The 25930-nt window shown below is 40.4% G+C and overlaps 1 protein-coding gene across 5 annotated transcripts in view; it reads left to right on the top strand.

The window, feature by feature from the left end:
• LOC129178829 (SH3 and multiple ankyrin repeat domains protein 2-like) overlaps positions 1–25930 on the top strand; it is a 324991-nt gene that overhangs the window by 154850 nt on the left and 144211 nt on the right. For all 5 annotated transcript variants that reach the window (XM_054771420.1, XM_054771421.1, XM_054771422.1 and 2 more), the window contains exon 11: positions 17321–17735. In XM_054771420.1, the coding sequence (XP_054627395.1) occupies positions 17321–17735 (415 nt within the window). The remainder of the gene's footprint in view (positions 1–17320; positions 17736–25930) is intronic.

Raw genomic sequence — 25930 nt, forward strand, 5'->3', positions numbered from 1 at the left:
AAGAAAAAAAAACCACTTTGTGATCAAAAATCCACAAATTTTTAGGATCTCAAATGCTGAATCACAAATATATGGAGATTTACTGTAAATACAAGATTTCTAAGAGTGTAACATAATAGTCCAGTAGTATAGTCCATCCATCCACCCATCTTCTTCCAGTTATCTGAGGTGGGGTCACGGGAGCAGCAGTCTAAGCAGAGAAGCCCAGACAACCAGGAAACCCATTTTGGCTGCTTGTATCCGTGATCTTGTCCTTTCAGTGACTGCCCAAAGCTCATGATCATAGTTTAGGGTAGGAACGAATGACTGGTAAATTGAGAACCACAACCGACCGATGCAAGTCCACATCACTGCAGACCACTTATCGATCTTGCGTTACATCCTTCCCTCACTCGTGAACAAGACCCTGAGGTATTTAAACTCCTCCACTTGGGGCAGGATCTCATCCCTGACCCGGAGATGGCAGTCCGCCCTTCTATGGGGGGGGAACCTGGAAAACGGGCTTGGGGGTGATGATTCTCATTACAGCTGCTTCACTGTCGACTCCAAACCAATCCAGCGAGAGCTGAAGATCACGGTCCGATGAAGCCAGCAGGACCACATCATCCGCAAAAAGCAGAGGCCCAATCCTACAGCCACCAAACCAGATCCCCTCAATGCAAATTCAACGAAATTCTGTCAAAGTAATGATCAGAATCTCACTGGAAACGAGTTTGACTTATCGCCGGCAATGCGGACTAAGGACTAAGGTCATACAGGGAGTACCCCATACTCTATACGGAGTACTCCCCACAGGATTCCTTCAAGAACACGGTTGAATGCCTTCTCCAAGTCCACAAAACGCACGTAGACTCGTTAGGCAAACTCCCATGCACCCTCAAGGACCCTGCCAGGAATGTAGAGTTGGTCCACAGGCCCACGACGAGGACGAAGAAGTGGTGAAAGTTTATCTGTCACGGTCATAAAAAGGCATCTTTGATTTATGACTTTGATGATTAACGGTTTTGTGTTGTTTGTGTAGCAAAAATGCTCATCGCAAACACGAAGAAAATGTGCTTAAATGAATAATAGTCAAGTTAAGTTGTCAATCTTCCGCAGCAGCAAAATATTATGTGTATACGAATAAATTATGACTACACCCTAATTTATTCATTAATTCTGATGTTCTTCTTTTCTCTCTCTGGCCTATGCTATATTTGGCTGCATGTGGCAGAGGAGAAACAAACTGATCAAAATCTTGTTGACAACAAAACATTTTCTTCACTCATATGCCGACTGATGTCTTTTTTCAGTAGATTGATACTTTACGTAGAGGGAAGATGTCGTAGACTGTTACATTGGAAGATCAGCCATCGCCATGCATGAAGACTTGACTTAAGATTTACCGTGAAAATATTGTTAGTGCAGCGTCTACAAGGCTCCAAAAGGTCACAGAAGTTTTCCCAAGTTAGAAGTGGTTTGTGTGAAGCAGATTACCATCCAAGATTCACATGTTGTTCTTCAGTTTTAAATTTCAATTTACATTTTTTTATTTAAATTTTAATACAGGTTGCTCATTAAGAGCATAGGATAACATGAAAAAGAAGAGACTAATTCACTTTTGTTAAAGCCGGTGCTGCTGCTGTAAAAAAAAAAAAAAAAAAAAAAAAAAAGCTGGCTTTTCCTTTCTATGGAAGGACGGCAGCGACAAGCACCTTACAGCTTATGTACGCCACTCACACGTTGAGATGGCGTGTACTGCAGCACCTTGGCGTATGAATTTCTGTGTATTTCATTGGCAGGAATAATGATATCACACTTACATTAAAGACATTACACAGACTGTAGAAAGTCATGGCGTATAATAAATGTTTGTGCAACATATTACTGGCCACATGCTGACAAAGAAACTGGCAGGCACTATTGACCAACGCTGTACTCACCGAGTGCACGCAGACGGTAGGCAGGGCTTACAAACTAAGCCGAGAAGAGACGCTCACGGTAGCCTCATCTGAGGTGTCTGCCCTGTATTTGATCAGGAAATGTGCAAATTCAGTCATTTTTACGTAAGAAAATGTTTCAATCAATCAGACAGAAAATACATTTATCATACAGTTCAAATGACAAATATATAGATAGATAGATATTGAACAGATATTTATTTGATGTTATCATTATTAATTTTTTTTACTTTTCATTATGACAGGCTCTGGCTCACCTTCCTCCCCTGACTGCACGTCACTGTTCGTCTTCAATGTTAGTTATGTTTTTCCATATACAGTGGATCCCTGCACATTTGCGATTCAGCACTGACGGCCCAGCAAATTCCAAAAATAGGCATTTTTTTCAGAAAACACACACAATAATGTATATGTAGATGATAATACAGGTACCCCTGTTAAAAAAAACAACCCAAACCTGAGCTGGGTGTCAAAATTAGACATTTTTTTGGGTGTATCAATTACTTGCAGATTTGTTGGCAGGCCAGGGACGGTGCCCTCGCAAATAGCGGGGATCGATTGTATTTTCAGCCATCAGTTTGTGCATACTTTGGATCTGTAATTAATGAATTTGGTTTATTTGTATGGCTTGATTGGATAACAAGGCAGGGCACAAGTGGTAACGCACATGAAATCTGCACCCATCGATACATGATTGCATAGTTTATGACAGCATATGTTTTACATGTAGCCATCTGGTGTGCGGATCTTAGGTGGGGTTGGGTTTTTCATGCTATATGGAATTATTGATGCAAGAGGGACGGCAAAACGCGACACCACTTTGACGAGAAGTCATTACCCCGGACAAGATGTAGTCAGATGGCATCAAACTACAGCCAAACAGCAAGTCCAAGCATAAGAATGTGCATTACATCATAGAGTTAGTGCATGTTGGTGTGTATGTGTACGTAGCTTTAATGATGTATGAAGCCGCCCCCCGCCGAGTTGCTTAGCAACACCAAGGATTTGTTTCACACAGAAGCTCCTCACCAATCCATCGTTTCTTCAGACACTTTTGCTCCATCTCCTGATTCCTACAACTAGTATACTCGACCCATATCAAGCCTTGCAAGACTCATTCTCCTTATACTTTGTCCAAATAGAGTTCCTCATGCCAACGTAAATCCATGGTGGGGTTTCCCATGATGAATATCATTACACAAAAAAGGTTTGATACAATGATGTTAATAATGTAAATGATCTGATTGAATACCATTTTGTTGGAGACCCAGTATGTTCTTTCCTTTTTCTAGAAAGGTATTCAAATGCATTACGCTGATGAACCCAGAACAGTGTATCTGTGATGCAGACATGCTAATCACGTGTACCACCAGGCTTCCCCAGATTTCCTTTATTTCATATGGCAAACGTAGTTTTGAAATACTGTACTCAATAAAGCAGGTCAGTCCGCGTGCTGGGGTGGATTGTGTTGACCTTTAGGATTTCACTGTATCTGACTCTAAATTGTCCATAGGTATGAATGTGAGTGTGAATGGTTGTTTGTCTATATGTGCCCTGCAATTGGCTGGCAACCAGTCCAGGGTGTACCCCGCCTCTCGTCCGACGTCAGCTGGGATAGGCTCCAGCATACCCCTGCGACCCTAATGAGGAGAAGCGGCATAGAAAATGGATGGATGCATGGTTGTACCTTTCAATTTTTGTGTTCATGCACAACAATTGTTATTCTTTCAATCAGCTATATTATATTATACACATAGGACTGGAGAAGATGTTGCAAAATAGGGGAAATGGAAGCATAGCTGGACTGTGGCTAAGCGGCACAGTCACAATCCTGCAATCAGAAAATAGTTGGGATTCCACTTACACTGAACTTTCTGTGAGGAAAATGATGATACTTTTTTTAATGGAGCACCACAATTAAAGCTGTGAAATATTGCGGAAATAAGAGTGAACAGCAGAAAGTGAAAACTAAAAGATACTGTATGTAACATAAGTAGTAGACTTTAAGAAACGTTGAACGAGGTGATATGATCCATTACTCGGAAGAATGCAGAACCGTTTTCCAGCTTGGTTCCTCACTCACACTGGAGCAGGTTTGGGTGTACAGTAATCCCTTGTTTATTGCGGTGAATTCGTTCCAGACCTGACTGTGATAAATTGAATATTTTCCTATTTAGAGCATATACGACCTCTTTACAACCTTCTAAATGCAGTTTTTAACATTATTAGAGCCCTATAGACATGAAATAACACCCCTATACTCACCTTTACATTCCTATTACCCAATATCCGTCCATCCACCCATTCATTTTCTATACTGCTTGTCCTCACTAGGGTCACTGGAGCTTATCCCAGCTGACTTTGAGCGAGAGGGGCGGTACACCCTGGATGGGTCGCCAGCCAATCGAGGGGCACATATAGACAAACAACCATTCACACTCATATTCATACCTACTGTATGGACAGTTTAGAGTCTCCAATTGACGTAACATGCATGTTTTTGGAATGTGGGAGGAAACCGAAGTACCCAGATAAATATCAAATATCAAACCCAGATATTCCCGATCTCCTGACTGTGTGGCCAACATGCTAACCACTAGGTCACCGTGCGGCCCCCTTTTACCCAATATAGTAGAGATAAGAGAAAATAAGCCATTTAAGACATAAATAAGACTCATGCTTGTGTGTGTTGCTGTAAATGTGTTCTGGTGCGAGGCGGACAGGAAGTGACATTGGGGGTTCAGAGTTGAGTTTCAGCTGGGCGTGGGTTGTGGCCGCAACACGGGCCCATGTTAGTCTTCTCAAGGCATTGGATCGATTGCAACTGGACTGTTCAGGTTGCCTTGGAAGATATTTCGCCTGTCATCTGAGCAGGCTTCCTCAGTTCATGCTCAAGGACTACACACCAGTCAGACTAGATACGACAGATCTAGTCTAGTCAGACTAGGGCTGTGCTACTAGTCTTGGTAACTTTGAATGTTAGGCATAGTCTTTAGACATCAACCAATCAGAGGATGGAAAAATGCTGATGTCACTGTGGCCTAGCTGGCCTTGTGAGGTGAATCTGGAATCTGATTGGTTTAAAAAAAACCTGTGTATGTGACATGGACCAGCACTCCTGATTCTGAAGGCCTTGCGCAGTGTACATTGACATGGCAACACATAGAAGCTTAAGTCTGTTTGGAAGAAAAAAATGATCGTACACACACACTGTACACTACTGGAAGCAGTGCAACCAAAAGACTAAATGAAGATTTTCCACTGTTGGGAATAAATTACAGTTTAATGCAACAAGTTAAGTTTAAGTTGCAAATGTAGGTCAGTGCTTTTGATAGTGTTGAGGCCAGCAGAGAAGCCATTGCTGGCTCTTGACGGCACACCCCACTGACTTCTACACCGTGACTCGGTGGTGACACGATTCCGTCTGTTCATGTATCGTCTTACATTCTGATTCATTAGTGGTGAGTACTTATAGATTTTATAATTTAAAATGTGTTTTGAGGCATATTGGAGAGAGAAAGGGAGGGTTCTGGAGCTGAATCTATTCTTTTATTGTAAAAGTTGATCTGAAATCAGAGGGGAACATCAACGTCAAGCTGGCAGCAGGGTTTAGAGAGGAAGGGGGAGCGAGCTGTATGTCAAAATTAGACATTTTTATGGGCGTATCAATTACTTGCCGATTTTTGCCATTTGTTGGTGGTCCCAGACCATAAACCTTGGTGAAAAGTGGGTATCTACTGTAATTTGAATTTAACTTTGATTACTTTCTCCAGGGCTTGTATGCATGCAAAATGACCGTAAATTGAAGGTGTTTTTTTGTAACTTTGCAATATAATCACCACTACCCACACAAGTCCTTGCACAAGGAGATACTGTAAAGTACAATATGTGTTTTTGCACATGGATCTGACGTCTATAATGCAAGTTTTGTGTGGTAGAGGGGCGGCGTGCGATGGGCGGGGCAATGTGTGCACGCTTCTAAGCGTGCGTGTGCGTGTGTGTGAACGCGGGTAGTGCAGATGCTCCAAGCAAATGGTAGTAGAGGAAGGTGGGAGCGGGATCATGTCTGCGCGCAGAAGCTCCGCTGCGCGTCTTCTCCCCCCGTCGTTCTGAGTGAAGAACCGGGACGGTGAAAGGATAGTACCTCGAGTTGGAGCGGCGACGGAGTCAAAATGAAGTCGATCATTAATGCCTTAAAAAAGGAAGGTAAGACGCTTGGAGGGTTTTTGCATCTTTAAAGTTGTCAAGGTCCTTCTCTGTACATCAGCGCACGTTAACGCTCGCCGGGCCAAAATGTTAGGTACTTTTACCATCTCTATTAGAATGTAGGTAGGTCGCTGCGTATTTAGGTTAGTCCAAAGATCCGCTAATTGACTTTTTTTCTCGGACAAGAGCGAACGAGTAGTTTTTAGGTCACATACAAATTGCGATGGAAAATTTGACACCAGTGAGAGAAAAAAAAAAAACTCACGCACAGAGATGATTATGATGTTGTGTTCCCTTCGACCAAACGGAACCCAAAACAACTCATCCATCTGTCAGAGTGTGAAGGCGCGTTTTCATTCACCTGCTGCTGATTCTTCAATGAACATGTTGGACTGCCTTGAGCTGAGGATGGGAGCCAAGAATATGGATGGTGTGCCGTGGTGACACGCAATCTGATCCTTGAACCTCATTCTTATATTATTACGAACATTCCAGACACGCGTACTGTATATAGCGTATACATTTGTAAAAGACAAATGAGCACAATGGGATAATCATATTAATCACGAAGGTCAACTGGGTGTCCAAATTAGTGAAAAATGAAAAGATGCACTTTGGTCATTTGTAAAGCAACACATGTATGCCAATGAGTTATATATATTTTTTTAAAAACTGCATTTCATTTTTTGATAAAGGTGAAATGCTAGTTTGTCATATTACGAGTTTATTGTTGTAAAATTGAATTTTTTCCCCTCATTCAGTTACGACATTTTTCTCATAATATTTTGACTTTGTTCTTGTAAAATTACAGCTGTTTTTTCCATATTTTTTTAATTTATTTTCCTGGTATTTCAACTTTCTTCTTGTTTTTTTTTTCTTTTTTCCTCATAATTCTGACTTCATTCCCATAATGTTTCAACTTTTTAGAACAAAATATTAGAACTTATTCCCAACCAAATTTACAACTTTACAACTTTAATTTACAAATTACAACTTTATTTTTTGTTTTGTTTGCTTCTCATGATATTATGTCTTTTAAAAAACGTTGTTTTTTAATTTAATATTTCAACTGTATGCTAATCCAAATGACATTATTTTTACTGATAATATTAAGAGTTTATTCTTGTAAAATTGTGACTTTTCACATTAGATTGCGACTTTTTCTCTTAATATTTTTACTTAATTCTTGTATAATTACAGCTGTTATTTAAATAATGTTTTTCTTTTATTTTCCAGCTGTTTCAACTTTTTTCTTGTTTTTTTTCTTTTTTTCTGTATAATTCAGACTTTATTACCATAATATTTTGTCTTTATTCTCTTACATCATAACATTTCCCCCAACCTAATAAAAAATATATATATATTCTGTTTTGTTTGTTTATCATAATATTATGTCTTTTAAAAAGCTTATTTTTTCTTCAATATGTCAACTGTATACTACAAAAATTATTTTTCCTCATAATATAACAAGTTTATTCTTGGAAAATTGGGCTTTAGTCACTTGTAACTCTTTGTTAGAATACAACTTTTTTTTCTTAATATTTTGACTTAATTCTTGTAAAATTCCTGCATTTTTTCCATTTCTGCTGTTGCTTATTTTTATATATAATTTTCCTAATATTTCAACTTTCTTCTTGTACATTTTTTTCTTAATATTATGAGTTTATTGCCATAGTATTTTGACTTCATTCCCGTAATATTAGAACTTTTTCCCCAACCTAATTTTCCAAAAATTACTTTATTTTTTGTTTTGTTTGTTTCTCATAATGTTACATCTTTTTTCTTTCATATTTCAACTTTATGCTACTAAAATAAATTTTTCTTCCCCCATAATTGTACTTTATTCTCCTGAAATAATTACTCTTTTTCTCGTTAGATTACAACTTTTTTCTCTGAATATTTGGACTTTAAAATTGCTGCTGATGTTTAACATGTTTGTTCTTCGTTTTTTTTATAGTTTTTTTGTTAAATTATATTTTTACAGTGTGCCACGGACCAATTAAAAAAACAGCCACGGCCGCAAATGGCCCCCGGGCCACACTTTGGACACCCCTCGTCTAACATGTTTAATCGAGTTTTAGTATTTGTAACACATCAAGTGTTCGTACCACCAGGTTTCAACAGTTGAATGTGTTTATTTCCAAGATCTATTTAATATTTTATATATAGAGAGCAATATTTAGGTGAGCTTTTTGCAGGAGTTACATTCCGGGACCACCAGAGAAGGAAAAATTGATACATAAAAATTGTATTTTTGACACACGGCTTTCTCCCCACATAACGCACAATGTGAGCTGCAGATGCTGTCTCTTTAAGGCGTGCTCTTCTCCAGCAGGTATCTGCAGCTGTGTGTCGGACAGCCGGCATGTAAAGCCTCTACTCAATGTCCTTCCTCTCCCACTCAAGTGTGACAGTCGCCGCAGTAGTGTCTGCAATAGTGCAGACAAGAACGTGAGATGCATTCACAGACATTGGGTCATTACATTATTTTTTATTTTATTTTATTTTTTAAGACCCACAAACCACTGAAAACGGCTTTGCAACCCACTTTTGGGTTCCAACCCACCAGTTGCGAACAATTGCTTTAGATAATTAGATTTAGTTGTACGACCACATCATGTTTGCGATGTATTATGTAAAAAAAAAGTTCATAGACTGTTAAAAAAGCCTTCCGAACCATTTATTGGTACCTCGGTTTTCCCCATCGAACGCACGTATGTACGCACACAGATTCGAATGTTAATGTAAATAAAACCTCTGATATTACAATATGTTTAGCTGATGTGGCCCAGGCAGAGCAAACAGCCAACATTTTAACAGTTTCCCGAGGCAGATGTCACAGGGACTCCTGGCCAACTAATAAAACACAAAGTCAGGCGCTCAAGGAGTGACAGCAAGGATGGCCAATCACACAAGCTTGTGGGCGGTCTAAAGGGAAACAGACTTCAACTTGAGCGGCCTTTTTCCTCTTGGTCCTAGTGCTTGGCCAGTCACATTTTCCATTTAATGTAGCGTAACATTGCAGCAATAAATAAATAAACGGACGTCCATCTGCCCAATTTGCCCACTGGGGAAACTCCTGGTATTCCCGATGGCCAATCCACCCCTCGGTTCATGCATTTTAAAGTATAAAATGTAAAGCCACTCACCACTAATGAATAATAATGTAAGATAATGCATGAACCGATGGAATGGGAGTCACGGTGTAGAAGTTAGATATAACTTTCACTCCTGCATTTCACAGCATGGTGCGTTCAAAGTGCCGAACAAAGTGTGAAATCTTAACACTTGAGGAACGAAACATTGTCAGTGAAGCATAAAGGCATAAACGTGTAAAAAGAGTAGGCTTTTTTAAGGTGGCACATGTATGCTGTACATTTTAACTGTATTATCACATATTTAACTCATTCAGTACCAAAGACGTACAGTAGTTATACGTTTTTATAAACCTGAATGCCTGATCCCAACAACGTATATGTCTTTTAGGTTTTTTTTGTGCGAGAGGCAAAAGGGGTTGATGATGCAATTCCCCACTAATGGATTTCACTTCAGAGCAATTTTCAGCCATAAAAATGGCCAGAAGGTGGCAGAAGTGCATTTAATAAGAACTCGGCAGAGATCATGTGGACGGAAAAAACACATGACAGGAAGGAGGAAGTGAGAGAGCGTGGAGGAATGTAGCGTGCAGAAGGGTGTTCATTGTAGGGAAATTTTAACGCATGCACACACACACACACACATGCACGCACATGCACATGCACATGCATAGTTCAGTTCCAAATGTGACAGTTGTAAACCGTTCATGGTGTCATATTAGTAAATTGTCACTTTGATGAAAAGCAAACCCTTTTTTGTGTTGTTTATGTCGGTATGGTTGTTTAGATATTTGAGCTGTCACAAAAGCAAAAAGTATTTGTGTCAAAGTAAAAGTTATGCTTGAAATGTATCTTTTCACAAAAAGCTTTTTCTCCCTTTTCTAGTCAGGAACTGATATTTTCCTGAAACTTACCTATGTTCTACTGCTGATTACTAAAGAACGGAAAAAGGTAGAAACAATTTTTTTTTTCTGATGAAAGATGGAAGTCTAATCTTTCTCTTGGTAGGTTTATATAACCATAGAACACAATCTGTGTGCCTTGAAAAATCAGCCAAAATCGTCTAAAATGGCTGGTACTGTAGGAGTTGTTTTTGTTGTTTTTTTTTAAAGACTGAGATTGAATGAATTAAAATATATTCCTGATTTATGGTGAATTAGATGTGTTTTAGATGTGTTTTTTCCAAAATGCTGTGAATTTGCAGGGCCGTGAAAGCTGAATAGTGAATGTGCAGGGAGCCACTGTATTGCAGTTCGTGCCAGCCTATTGCCCAGAAGCATGCTTGTTTCTTAAGTGGCCATTTTTTCATTGGCCTATGGGGCAGTTGTGATTGAACAAGTGGTTGTGGTTTTAACGATCTGTGCAAGTGTCTAAAACAGTGATTTTGTTGTGGAGTTCTATAATGAATCATGAATTACTTGTTGTCTGAGCCATTTGTAACTTTGTTGGAGTGCGCCCAACATTGGTTGGAATACTTGATGGTGAGATGTCCAATTCACCTTTTTTGATAATGAAACCTGAGAGATTTGCATAACTGCTCTGATTATATCCACAAAAAGGAACTCAACATCCAGTCTTGGGGGAAAAAATGATTAGACCACCTTCTTTTTGAATACCTGCTACATCTATAGGTGCATTTGTGTCAACAAATGTGATGATGACAGCAAAAAATAGCTCATGAGAGTTTAATTTAAGAGATACTATCTCTCCATTTCCATGGTTTCTTGATAATAACCAAAATCATTTAAGCTCTGACATCAATATCTATGGCACTGCACAAAAAAAAATTAACTCTATGTGACACATGTCCCAAATCCTTACATGGAACAATAGTTTTCAAATAAAATGTAGCCTTTAAGAGCAAGAAATCCATTTCTTGACACTGCTGCTCAGTACAAGTGCCACAGCATCTGAGTGACTTGTCGCCTTGTTTCAGTGCACCTCTTCAGCCACCTGTCACACTTTTCACACTATTGTGGGACTTGAGCCCCTCTCCACCCCAGTTTTTCAAGCTGACCGAGCACCTCCCCCAAAATCCTATTTACAATATAAATATTATGAACAGAAGTCGTGGACTTGTTCATTTTGCTCTCCCTGAAAACACCCAGTTTGCATTCCACTACCATACACAGTGGGGAAAATAAGTATTTGACATCGTAGTAGTTGATTCTAGTATTTGGTTGTAGGTGGTTGTCGGGTTTGCACATATCTCGGGAGAAATATTGGTCAGAGAAACACCCCTAAAGCACAATGTTTACCTTCATGTTTGACAGTACGGATGGTGTCCCGTTGGCTACGCCTCTAATCACAAGTTACATGAATCCCTCGTTTATCGATTATTATTTAATTGGTTCCGGATAAGTGACTTTCCGCAAAGTCTGATTCCTTATTAATAAAGCAAATATTTAGTAGGAGCCTAGAAAACCTGTTTACGACCTTCTAAATGTGGTTTTGCACATTATTAGAGCCCTCTGGACATGAAGTAACACCCCTATAGTTACCTTTACACTTATATTACCCATTATAGCAGACATAATAAGAAAAAGAGATAAGATATAAGAAATAAGACATAAGATCGACTCGCATGTTAGCATTGGGAGAGTCCTGGTATCTTCCTGTGGTGGCTACTGTCTCATTGATGCAACATTACTGACACCTAGTGACCAATGTAGAATACTACATATTACACACATACCCCCAAGCCTACTGTGTGTTTCATTTGACCCGCTTACTACACGTTGATATAGTAATATTACTTATGTACTCGTACATATAGAAACACATTGTAATTACCCACAGCCACTAACCTGTGAAAATACTGCAACTCGTTCAATGATGTTGATGATGCTACGTACTGTATGTACAGGTACACAGGCCTTTGAATTGGTGAGTACAGGATGTCTTCTGAATGCATAATATTCTCCCAAGGTCATTCAGGTGTTGATGTCAAACTTCAGACAGGTCTGTACATGTGTCTACTAGAGCAGGCAGACCCCGCGGGCACTGCACGATCTCAGTGCATTACAGCAAAGTGCGTTACTCGCACTTTTCTTGGTGACTGTGCTCTCAACTCCCATGGTTATGGTTTTGGTTTGATTTCGAACATGCATACAGTTTACATTGAAATACTTGCTACAATTCACAATTCCACATGTCCGAAAAGGAGTAGGACGAAACAAAGCTTATTTAATCCTACGCCCTCTTCGTTTCACAATATTACAACTTTTAAAAAAACCCAACATATTTATATTTGTGTTTAAATTTCTGGGTTCTGGGTTTGTATCTCCATTTGGGCATCTCCGTGTGGCGTTTGCATGTTCTCCCCGTGTGTGTGTAGGTTTTCTCCCGGTACTCCGGTTTCCTCCCACATTCCAAAAACATGCATGTTAGGTTAATCGGAGACTCTAAATTGTCCATAGGTATGAATGTGAGTGTGAATGGTTATTTTCTAGCCAATCGCGACCCTGCGATGCACCTTGCCTCTCACCTGAAGTCAGCTGGGATAGGCTCCAGCATACCCCTGTGACCCTAGTGAAGATAAGTGGCATAGAAAATGAATGAATGAATTAATGCATTTCAACTCTATGTTACTAAAATTATATTATTTTTCCTGATAATGTCATGAATTTATTCTCGGAAAATTGCACCTTCTTGTAAATATTAATTCATAATTATGACTTTATTCACATGATAGTATGGCTTTATCCTTGTGACAAGATTTTCCACACTAATTTTCCAAAAATTACAACTTTATTTTCTGTTGTTTGAACTTTATGCTACTAAAATGACGTTATTTTTCCTCATCATTGTTATTCCTTATTATATAACAATGTTATTCTTATAAAATTGCGACTTTTTCTCGTTAGATTACAACATTTTCTCTTAATATTATTTTATTTTTAGCATGTGCCGCATGCCAGTAAAAAAACAGACGCAGGCCGCAAATGGCCACCTGGCCGCGCTTCGGACACCCCTGCGTTAGGTCCTTTGACCCGGTCTTTGGTCTTGCCCATGGTGGTGGAGAGGTTTGAATGGAAGAGACTGTTTCTTCATGGGCATATACCTGTGGGGTCAGAGGGCTTGCTGGTTGGTAGGGGATCGAATACTTATTTCCCTCAATCAAATACAATTTATTTTACAACCTTTATTTCATTTTTTTTCTGGATTTTATTACTTTTTTATTTTTATTACTTTTACTGTTTTTTTTTACTGTTCTGTTAAAATAAATCAGCCATAAAAGTTTGTTTTGGACTGTTCATGTCTTTGAAAGGGTGTAATTATTCTCCCCACTGTCGTGCTTTTTGTTTTTTCTTTTAAATGTTCAATTCCTCATTTTACTTGAAGACCGGTGAATGAAATTAATCATTGGACGGAGTTAGATTATCCAAGAGGAGCTAAAATCAGTTCTGCATGCTTGCAGGCCGCAGGCACTGGGATTTACAGATAGCCTGGTGGCTCCAAAAAGTGCTAGCTCATTAGACGTTAGCGCCTCTTCCCTTCATCAACACTTCTATTCCATATAAAGAGATAGAGGTCTTAGATTCCAGTCTGGGAAAGTGATAATGACTCAGTAAATCCCTCCTTCTGAGGCTCTTTGCTAAGAAAGTGAAAAGCATGAAACTGCACCACAGCAAACCACAGACGTGTGCTGGCAACGGTTGTACTAATCAGCTCATTATCAAGAGCTCCTTATCGAAATGGCTTCAGGCTCTGTTCAGCTTCCCCCTGCCTGCACTGCAGTCGTTGCAGGAGAGCTACTGATAGCTTGTCATCTCGCAGTGTAATGGATGGAAGTGTCCGTGGGGAAATCAATGCCTGCCTCTATTATTGCTTCCATATGACACCATAGCGCAGGCACCAGAGGCCGGTGGAATGTTGTAATTCGGATAATCACGCTAATAATGATTGTTGGCGAGAGAGCAGAGTGGAGCGTGCCGTCATGGCCAATCACCCAGCTCTGTTCAATACCCGTGCCTGTATGTGTCTGCATCGCTGAGGAGGCGACTTTAGATGAAATATTAGATTTGTATGGATTGAAGAAGAACCCACACGACATGTATAATAAGCCAGGGAGGGAATTATGTGGGCGACTAGATTGATGTATGCGTTTGTGCATGCATGTCTGCTTTCATGATTTCCAAGAAGGTACGGGGGGGAATTTGTGGGGGTTGCCTTCTCATACTGCCCGCCAATAGCGGGTAATTGAGCCTGGACTGATCGAGCCTGGGTTATGTCAGTGGCGCTACTGTACATACCTTCAGTTGGCTTGAGGAAGTGCTGTCTTATTTGCAATGAATTAGCTTACCCAAACCAACAGGAGGTCATTAAACCATCAAACCATAAAAAATAACATAAGTCACACATGTGGAACTGCACCACTTCCCCAAAAGGAAATTCCCATACATTTGTTGAAAATAGTATTGCTTTGCATGCACTGTATATTAGTATGTAAGTGTCAAAATGTAACTGTTGTACAGTTACATTGTGTGTACCGCACGTGTTACTCGTGTTGTTGGTGATTTTGGTTGTTTAAGATCCTGCTGGTTTGTGATGTGTGACTAAGGGTGTCTACAGGGCCTTATGAATTGTCCAATAAAAACAGAAATTACTGTTAAACGCGGAATCTCGTGGAAATTGACATAATGTGAATGAAATGCTGTCATCGTGAGATGAAGGAATGTTTTTGTGGGAAGTATTTTCCCGGCGGACCGCTCAATTGTGGCGGAATCTCCTCACAAACACTAGTCCCTAACCAAACATGTCGAAAAGGCGACCTGAAACACCGGCAAAAGTTGTCAAAACATCTTTGAAACTGTGTGTGAGACACGCTGTATGAGTTGTTTTTTACCACTTGTTTATGCAAACGAGCGTTTCACGACACCCGCTGACATCGTGCAAGTTCTGAGTTAAAGTACAAGAGGCCTGTTTATTCTTGCTCCCAGCTTGTCTTAACCATCAACGAACATTCTCAACATACGCAACATAGTTTCGGCTTTCAAAATAAGAGCGCTAGGGGGCTGTACGGCGGTCTGGTGTTTGGCCAACACAGTAACAGTCTGGAGATCGGGAAGACCTCGGTTCGTGGAGTTTGCATGTTCTCCCCGTGTGTGCGTGGGTTTTCTCCGGGTACTGCAGTTTCCTCCCACATTCCAAAAACATGCATGTTAGGTTAATTGGCGACTCTAAATTGTCCATAGGTATGAATGTGAGTGTGAATGATTGTTTGTCTATATGTGCCCTGAGATTGGCTGGCGACCAGTCCAGGGTGTACCCTGCCTGTCGCCCAAAGTCAGCTGGCATAGGCTCCAGCAAGCCCCCGCGACCCTAAAGAGGAGAAGCGGTATAGAAAATGGATGGATGGATTTCATAGGGCCATAAATATAAAGCAAATTCACCGTATATGAAGAACACCTTCGCAAGCAAGTTTGCCTGACTACATTCTATGCAACTGAAGCTGTACTAATGTATTGTATTGTATGTACTTTATTTATCCCACAGCGGGGAAATTTACTTGTTACAGCAGCAAGACAAGTAAAGAGAACAGTGTAAAGAAAGCATAGTGTCTACAACATGGTTCAGGTGGTGCAGGTGTTGTAGAGCCTGTCATGTAGCGGGTGAGAGGTGTTGTTCATGATGGATGTCAGCTTAGCCAACATCCTTCTCTCCCCCACTTCCTCCACAGAGTCCAGAGGGCAAATGAGATGGGTTTTCTATCAATAAACTGCCTAATTATGTAGGTTATAAGCACAAAACGGCGCGGCGCGTTTTCCCACAAATAAAAAAAAAAAAAGTTTTGATCAGAACTGCAAACTTGCGCGGTCACGCATGCTGAATTGTGAATATGCGGGGATACACTGTGCTTCACAAAAATGTTAGTTGATTTTGTTTACTCATGACAAGTTTGGTCCGTAATTTAATGGTTTTTTTTATGGTTATTCAGGTATTTCTACATCTATAGTGACCTCTAATAGTATCGGAACAGTGAGGCCAACCCACCAACCCATGTCACTGGCCACTGGCGTGTTGAGCAGGGAGTGCGCTGCATTCTAAGCTAGGCCGCATTGCTGCGTAGGGTTTTTGACAGAAAGATTACATCCACGATAGGCAGAAATGTCTTTTGTTTTAAACGTCAAATAGACCACCCACTAACATTTTCGTCGGGTCTTGCCTCATCAACGAAAAGTCGTCATGTTTTAGCCATCAAAGGGACATGTTTAGGCTCGTCACCGTCTCGTTTTTGTCATGGGAAAAAGCTCTGTCAACGAAATGATTTCGTCATCGCCGCTGTTGACGAAAACAACACTGGCTGTCTATAGGTCGACTACAGTACATGTGATTGTATTACTACTTGCATGCATTTTAAAGTTGCAGCCACATTTCCTTTTGGAGATTCCTTTAGTGTTGTTTCTAGTTAAGTAGTAGGAGTAGTGCAGGATTGGAACATTTTGTGTTAAGGAAAACGCAAGTGTTGTTGGATGCTCATAAAGTTCTTCGTGATTGAGCTGTTGAAGCAATGTGGGTAGCTTAAGATAGCTGGTTGTCAAGAATATCCCTCAAGTTCTTGACAGTCATTACTGTGGTGTCATAAATGGGACAGAGATGTCTGTGGGAGGGAATGTCTTTTCATGAAATTTAAGCTTTGTGTCTCAGCTTTGTGGTGTACAAAAATGCGTGCCCCATCCAAGGGGTTGGGGTTGAGTGGTGCAACGTATAGAGGCGAATATCGTCATTGTAGCATTGATAGGACAAATGAGTGATTCATTGTAGAGAGAAATGATACATGGCCCAGCACTGAGTCTTGTGGAACCCCTCAAAAAGTGTCTTACAATGTCCTGGATGTGCTTGGGTCCCTTTTTTCAGGAGTACTTCCATTTCAGCATGCTATAATGGGTATAATGACAAAGCACCTAAAAAACTACTTAATCTACTAGTTTTATTCATGTATTTGCATTTTAAATAAGGCTGTGAAACACCTATCCCTCAGATTGCTGCGTCTCAGGAGGTTAAAAAGAATGTTCTGTAAAGAAAAGTGAGCAACAGGACGTGAAAAGATGTTAATTTCACGTCTTTCCCCTGCAGTGCCTTTCCGCGAGGCTCCATCGTACTCCAAACGACACAGAGGTCCGTCATCTGGCAACAACAGTGGGAACAGCCAGACCCCCACGTCGCTATCAGCTCCACGGGTCTTGCTGCGCTCCAATAGTGACAACAACCTAACAGTCAGTCAGTACCAGCAGCACGGTTCACCTGGCAACTGGGGACCTCATCTTCAGCAACACCCAAACAGGACCCCCCAGCAGGGTCACTCGCAGCCTGGCTCCTCAGCATTGCATCGCAGCCTGTCACCCCAGCTGCTTCAGCAGATGCCCAGCGGCAGCCCCAATGGCAACGTGGTGGTTCGAACCATGGGACGGGGGGCAAGGAGCCGGTCACCCTCCCTCAGCCGGCTGGGGGAGGAGGCCCGACGGGCAGTACCCTCACAGCGTCAACCCAGGTGAGCATCATCAACTCAGCCAATGATTATTTTAGGATACATCATTTCGTCCATCATCATTTCCACTCTAAAAATGATTTAACTTAATATAATACCATGGCGCCACAGAGGAGCATGTGATCAGCGCACTGCCTCATGGTCAGGTGGTTTAGGGTTTGAATATTGGCTCGGATATCTCCAGCGGTCGCATGGTAAGCTAACTAGAGACTATAAAGTTTCCGTGGCATGACTTTACGTGTGATTAGTTGTCTGTCTAAGTGTGCCCTGTGATTGACCAGTACGAAAAAGTATGGAATTAGATTTTATACATTACAAGGTCTGGAAAAGTATGGAAAATGGTTTGCCTCAGGGCGGGGGTGGCGCTGGGAGCGACAATGAAAGAGGGAGAGATACTGGCGGGGTGTGTGGCGAGGGAATTATGGAGCTGCTCGGTTCCGATAGTGAAGAAGATGACTTTAGTGGTTTTAGTTCCCAGGAGGAGGACGAGGACAGCGATGAATGACGTGCAAATCTGTACAAATCTTTCTCTTTAGATTTAGTGGGTGCGGTTTATATACGGGTGCGCTCTATAGTCCGGAAATTACGGTATTCCTGTTTCATCAATAACAAGCTTCGTGAAGAAGAGACCACTGTTGATTCGAAAATGGAAGAAATACAAGAAGACAGTTAATCTCCCTCGTGTAGAGAGCCATGCAAGAGTTCCACCTTGTGTATTAAGGATGATTCTCAGAAAGGTTTGGGATCAGAATTAAAAGAAGGAGCTTGTAAATGAGTTCAAGGAAGCTGGGACCACAGTCACCAAGGAAAACCTTGCTAACATTGCTGTAAGGGAGGTAAGGGATTGAGATCTTGTATAACCTACTGGGTCCCACTGCTCAAGAAGACACATGTACAGGCCTGTCTGGGAGAATGTTCGAGACCAAGAAATGCTGAATATGAGACCAACATCGCCATCCCTACGGTCAAACATATAGGTGAAAACATTCTGCTTTGAGGGTGTTTCCCTGCTAAGACTTCACCACACTGAGGGCACGATGAACGGGGTCATGTACCGTAGAATCTTGGGAGACAACCGCCTACCCTCACCTCAGCCAGGGCACTGAAGATGGGCCTTCCAGCATGACAGTGACACAGAACACACAGCCAAGGCAACAAAGGAGTGACTCAAAAAGAAGCACATAAAGATGCTAGTGTTTCTGGACCTTAATCCCTTGAAACACTCTAGGAGAGTATCTGTAAAGAGGAATGAACCAAAATCTCTTCTCAGATGTGTGTAACCCTGCGGAGCAGCTAGAAGAGAAATCAGTCCCATTTTTCTTTGAGATCAAATACTAGTTTACCTATATCAAATAAAAAAATCATTAATAACCTTTATTTAATATTACATTTTTTGTGGATATTTATGAATTGTTGGCCAAATTTTTCATACGTTGGCGTAAGCTGGCTGAATCGTCAAGGTGTGACAGGCGTTGGGCGTTGGGCATAAATTGTAAACATCGGCAACACGCTACGCATTCGTTGATATAATTTGTTTATAAGTTAGAGAAACGTTCTATATAAGTTGCTAATCCGTCATGTTTACGTCGACCTCGTTATGAATACGCTATACGCCCAAAATTGAAAAAAAAACTGTCGGCAGTTCAACGTATGCCATCAAAATGATCACTTCAGGCATGCGCTGCCTAAATCGTCATCGTGTGACAGGGCCCTAACGACACTTTCGATAGTGCATCTATAGAAGCAACTCAGGATTTTGGTGGACATGCCAAATTTCCTCAGTCTTCTCAGGAAGTACAGTCTCTTTTGACTTCTTCAGGAGGTTTTGGCCTGATAACATTCATGCAAGTTGGCACACAGGCTGAAATGGCTACAAAGGGCAACCATCCTCCAACCAACCTGTGAAGTCTTTGCTTGTAATCAGGGTGTGTGTATAAAAGGTCAGTGGGCTCCTGGGCTCCTGACAGATCCCTACATGTTTCATCCAGTGCTGCACTGATGTTGCTGGAGTTATGGGGAAAGCAAAAGACTTTTCAAAGGATCTGTGGGAGAAGGAAGTTCAATTGTATTAAACAGGAAAAGGATTTAAAAAGATATTGAGAAAAGTAATTGAGAATGCCCATAAGCAGTGTTCAAACTCGAATGATGAAGTGGAACATGAAGGGTTTGAGGCAGGCCAACAAAAATTTTAGCCACAACTGCCAAGGAAAATTGTTTGGGATGCAAAGCAAAACCCATAAATAACTTCAGCTGATTCTCTGAAAGCGAGTGAGGCTTTTGCAAGAAGATAAATAAAGAGGCACTTGAAGAAAAATGGGCTGCATGGTCGAGTTGACAGAAGAAAGCCATTTACTACGGCAATGACACAAATGAGTCTGCTTACCATACGCCACACAGCACAGAGACCACAACGTCTGGAACAGAGTTATTTGGAGTGATCAGAACAAACTTGAACGTTTTGCCCACAAACCTAGTGTATACAGATTTTTGATTAGGAATATATTGATTAGGAACTGCTCCAGATGATATTGCAGTGTTGATGCCTGTTACATTTGACCGATATATATGTATGTATATGTCTATATGTCTATATCTATATCTACAGTATATATATATATATATATATATATATATATATATATATATATAGATAGATAAATAGATAGATAGATAGATATATATATATATATACACACACTCATGATCCAAATATTAAGACCCGTTGAAAAATTGCTAGAATTTGCATTTTGCACATTTGGATCTGAATGAGGTTTTAAGTAGAGCTACAATATGCAAAAACAAGAAGGGGAAGTGAGACAAAAAGCATTTTGAAAAAGTAATTTATTGAAAACAACAATTAAACTGAAATAGGCTGTTTATCAGCTGATCAAAAGTTTAAGACCATCTCTCAAAAAATAACAAAAAACTCTCCAAACCAGAACAAAAGATGTTCTTGTTAATCACTTCAAAAATGGGTTTGGGCATGCTTGATGCGAGTGTTTCCAGGAGGCTAGTGGGAACATTGCTCCAAGTGCAGATGCCTGCTGATGGTTATTGTGCTGCAGTCGGCGCCAGTAAGGGCCTTAATTTGGGTCTAAGACCGCCCTGTGTCTTAATGGACAGCCAATCGGATCCTCTGGCTCAGCGCAGGTGTGATTTTTTTGGGTCTACCACTTGATTTTTTTGTTCCATAATGCTCAGGATCTTTCAACAAAAATTAGAATGACTGTGTTACTGCGCCCAACCTCAGCAGCAGGCACGCTGCGAGAGGCCTTGCTTATGCAGCTCGACGTCTCTTGAACAATCTGACCACGTTCAAAAAGAGAAAGCTTCCTAGCTTTAACCACCAGGAGGGCATGACAGTGTGAATGCCTGACAGAAAATAAAGATTTTGAGCAGATTTTGGCTTTCATAGCCTGTGGTATTCAACTTTGGATCAGCTGATAAACAGCCTATTTCAGTTTGTTGCTGTTTTTTGGTTTAAATTACAAGTTCCAAATGTTTTTTGTCTCACTCCCCCTTCTTGCGTTTGCATATTGTAGCTCTACTTAAAACCTCATTAAGATCCAAATGTGCAAAATGCAAATTCTAGCAATTTTTCAACTGGTCTTAAGATTTTGATCAGGAGTGTATATATATATGTAGTGGTTAGCATGTTGGCCGCACAGGCAGGAGATCGGGAAGATCTGGGTTTGAATCTCCGTTGGGCATCTGGAGTTTGCATGTTCTCCCTGTGCGTGTGTGGGTTTTCACCGGGTTCTCCAATTTCCTCCCACATTCCAAAAACATGCATGTTAGGTTAATTTGCGACTTTAAATTGTCCATAGGTATGAATGTGAGTGCGACCAATCCAGGGTCCCCACCTCTCGCGCGAAGTCAGCTGGGATAGGCTCCAGCATACTCGCAACACTAATGAGGATAAGTGGATATATACAGTGTATATATAATTATGTGCATATATATAATTTTATATATATATACATATATAATTATATATAGAATTATTATCTACAGTCGTCCCTCGTTTAGCACAGTAAAAACCACAAAAAGTGAATTTTTGCCAAGTAGGATTCAATATTAATAATAACAATAGTTTTGTTTTAGAAAACCTGTTTCTGACTTTCTAAATACATGTTTTAACGTTATTAGAGCCCTGTAGACATGAAATAACACCCCAATAATCACTTTTACACTCTTATTTTTTGTTTACATCACTTGCGCTGGCTACGGGATCACTGCAGGGACATAACAGACGGCCGCTGCCAGCATTGCAAGCTCGAGAGCAAACTAGTTAGCCTCTCACTGTACTTATTCTAAACTTAAGGAAGTGTTTCAAACGAAGTGGGGAAGAACGACAAAGAAGACAAAAACATACCACTTCCACACGGAATGACAGGAGAACGTTTTTTTCCACTTGATCTCAGCCATGGCATTTCAGCTCGGCTCTGCTGGCTCAGTAGCCAGTCTTCATGCAGTGTGAAAGGTAATGTAATCTAACGTCATGTCTCATAACATTACTGATGCCTAGTGACCAGAATACTACAAACTTGGCTTTCAGTTTTTTGGACTAATAATAAACCATAGGGGGCCGCACATGGTGGCCAAGTGGTTAGCATGTTGGCCACACAGTCAGATCGGGAAGACCTGGGTTCGAATCTCCGCTCTGGCATTTCTGTGTGGAGTTTGCATGTTCTCCCCGTGCGTGTGTGGGATTTCTCCGAGTACTCCAGTTTCCTCTCACATTCCAAAAACGTGCATGTTAGCTTAATTAATTGGCGACTCTAAATTGTCCAAAGGTATGAATGTGAGTGTGAATGGTTGTTTGTCTAGATGTGCCCTGCGATTGGCTGGCGACCAGTCCAGGGTGTACCCTGCCTCTCTTGGCTCCAGCATACCCCCACGATCCTAATTAGGATAAGCGGCATGGAAAACGGATTGGATGGAATAAACCATATGCGATCACAAAATAGTGATCATTTATTTACTTTTTTTATTCAATGTATTTTTTTTTTAACTGCAGTATAGAGTGTTATTCGAACCGCGATATAGCAAAATGAAATGTATGAAATTTATATTTCGTTAACATTTTTGGGTGCCTGGAACAGATTCATTGAACTTACATTATTTCCTACTGGAAACAATTCTTCGGTTTTCATATATTTCAGTTTTTGTCTGACGTTTTGGAACGGATTAATAACGAGAACGGTATATTTGTTTGTATCCCTGCACAATCTGTGGCATGATTGAGAGCATGAGTGAGAGCATGTGATCAGCGAAGGATTAAAGTGTGACGGGTGTTTATCTTGGAGCGATGTAACTGTCAATCCCGATTAAGACACATGCTCATTGCCCTCTGTCTCCTCCTCCTCCTCCTCCTCCTCCTCCTCCTTCTCCTTGGCAGATGGACTCATTTGGAGGCACTGTGAGCACCAACACTACCCACTCTCTGTACAAAGTCATAGAGGGGCGGGAGATAAACTGTACATTATAGAGAAGATGTGAAAGTACAAGAGTAAAATAAAGACAGGATGAAAATAAGAGCAATGAGGAGGAGGCTTTTGATGAAGACAGAAGAATAAGCAGGAAGGGTTTAGGGTGGATGCAAGGAGGGGCAGAGAGGATACTTCTCCTAGAGTATGTGACTATCATGTCGTTTGGCCTCCTTCACTAAAATCTTTGGTGGCAACAAAAAGTGGTTTCCCACCCTTACATTTTGGACATCTTCTGGTCAATTGCGAAATTAAACATCAATAAACACAGAGTAAGCTGAGCAGACCTGCCAATTTTAGTACGTATTTTTCCTACGCTTGTACGCTTCGTTGCTCTCCAGTATGCATTTTGTTGCATTTTCACCTGTTTCAGTTTCACGTTCACGTCCCAAAAATCCCCACGATGCGGTGACGTGGACTGTTAAGGCTGTGATTGGTCAGCCTGTACAACATTATTTCCTGTCTGTATACGTCTTATTCAGAGCGCATAAAGCCCACCTCCCTGAACGCCTTCTCCTGCGCTTTCTGATCTACTGGCTGTGATAACGCATCGATTAGTTCAAGCTGCAGGAACACTTCCCTTCTCTCATATATACACAATATATATATATATATATATATATATATATATATATATATATATATATATACAGTATATACTGTATATATATGTATATATATATATATATGTATATATAAAAGTATATATACACTATATATATGTGTGTGTATATGTGTATACTGTATATATATAGACTGTATATATATACTGTATATGATGTATCGGCACTCACCACTAATGAGTAAGATGATGCATGAACAGATGGAATCGGTGTCACGTTGTCGCCTTTGGCTAGTGCTAGAGGCTAGCTGTCAGAGAAGCCGCATCTGCATAATCAATACTGCTTGCCTGTTGAAATTCCAGTAACGATTTACAATCATCTGTTAACTTGTGTTCTCATTGCTGCAAGTTTTGAGGCCGGATTGACAGTCGAAGCTTGTGCTTCCGTAGCCAAACAACTACGTTCCATAGCCAAACAACAGAACGATGGTGCATTCAAGGGCCGCCGAACAAAGTGCAAAATTTCAATGCTTGAAGAAAAAGCATGACCGATGAAGCATAAAGACATTGTTTTATTTAGAATTTTCCAATCTTGATACGAGATATAATGAATGAACAGCTGGGACAAATTTCTAAATACAAAAATATATGATACAAATAGGTTATGACCTAATAATAATATGAAAAAATAATGAGAACCTTCTACTTTTGCCCAGTCAGCCGCTAATTTCTCACATTCACCCGTCCTCCAATAGTCCCGCCCTCCCAAACATTCACCCACCCATGTTTACACCCATGTGTCTACTTGACATGGTGTTTGCTGGATGCAGCACTCATGCACATTTGAGCCCACACTTGTACACAATGCAGTGTACACTCACTCCCTCACACTGACACAAACGCTGCCACTCACACTGTCAGTCAGTCATGCGGTGTCATGGCAACAGCTTCCTGGTGAGATGTGGTGATAAAGAAAATGTGACGATAGCAGGCATAAACATTGTTCCACGGAGCAGTAGATATGACATAATCAGTACACAACGCAATTTTTACCAGCAGAAATAAAAGAACTCTCATGTAGCAAGAAAAATAGTTGACCTCTAGCTGTGTTGTGATTTGTAAAATACTAATACAATACTTGGTTTTAATGATTTTTATTTTTTTATATTACCAAAGCTTTTTTTTTTTATTTATATAACTCAATTTTTGGTGTTTGAATTTTTTGAACTGATTTGACAGTTTCATTGAATAAAAATTTGTAAGCAAAATGCATGTTTTTAAATTCACTTTATTAAAATACGGAGTTTAAAAGTTCTGTTTCCTAAAATATGTGTTTTAAAATTCAGCGCCAAAAGATTCAGTATTTTAAAATTCTCATAGAGTCGTCCCTCACAGTGAATTGGTTGCAGACCTGACCACAATAAGTGACTTTCCACCAAGTACTGTAGGATTCCATAATAATACATTTTATATTTTGGTAATTAGAGCAGAGAAAACCTGTTTATGACTTTCTAAATACAATTTTTACCATTATTAAAGTCTTAGACCTCCACTTTATTTATTCTAAACATAAGAAAGTGTTGCAAATGGAGTGGGAAAGAAGGACAAAGTAAGAAACCAAAAACTTACCACTTCCACACGGAATGTAGGAACTTCCTTTCACGCAATCATGTCGGCCATGCCATGGCTGACTACATGAAGTGTTAAGGTAATGTAATGTAATGTCTCATCAATGTAACAATGCCTAGTGACCAGAATACTACATATGACTTGTCTTTCAATATTTTTTTAATAATAATGGGCCATAGTCAACCATGAAACAGTGATTATTTATTCATTCATTCATTTTTTTAATTAGAGTGAGGGAGCGATGTTTAAATCACAATGTAGTGAGTGACGACTGTACTCCCAGTTCACCGTGTGCAGCCAACAGTAAAGACCATCAGGAGCTCATTGTGGACTTCATGAAGAATAGGAGAAGACAGCACAGTCTAATCTGCATCCATGGATGGCTGTGGAAAGAGTGTTCCTGCGGATCCATTTATTGGAGAACCTTTCTTGGTCCACCAACTCCTCCAGCCTGGTCAAGACGGCCTTTTTTTCTCGAGGTCACTGATGATGCACCGTCTGTCCTCAACTTCTTCCAC

This window comes from Dunckerocampus dactyliophorus, chromosome 3, assembly GCF_027744805.1.
Source record: "Dunckerocampus dactyliophorus isolate RoL2022-P2 chromosome 3, RoL_Ddac_1.1, whole genome shotgun sequence".
Taxonomy (NCBI): domain Eukaryota; kingdom Metazoa; phylum Chordata; class Actinopteri; order Syngnathiformes; family Syngnathidae; genus Dunckerocampus; species Dunckerocampus dactyliophorus.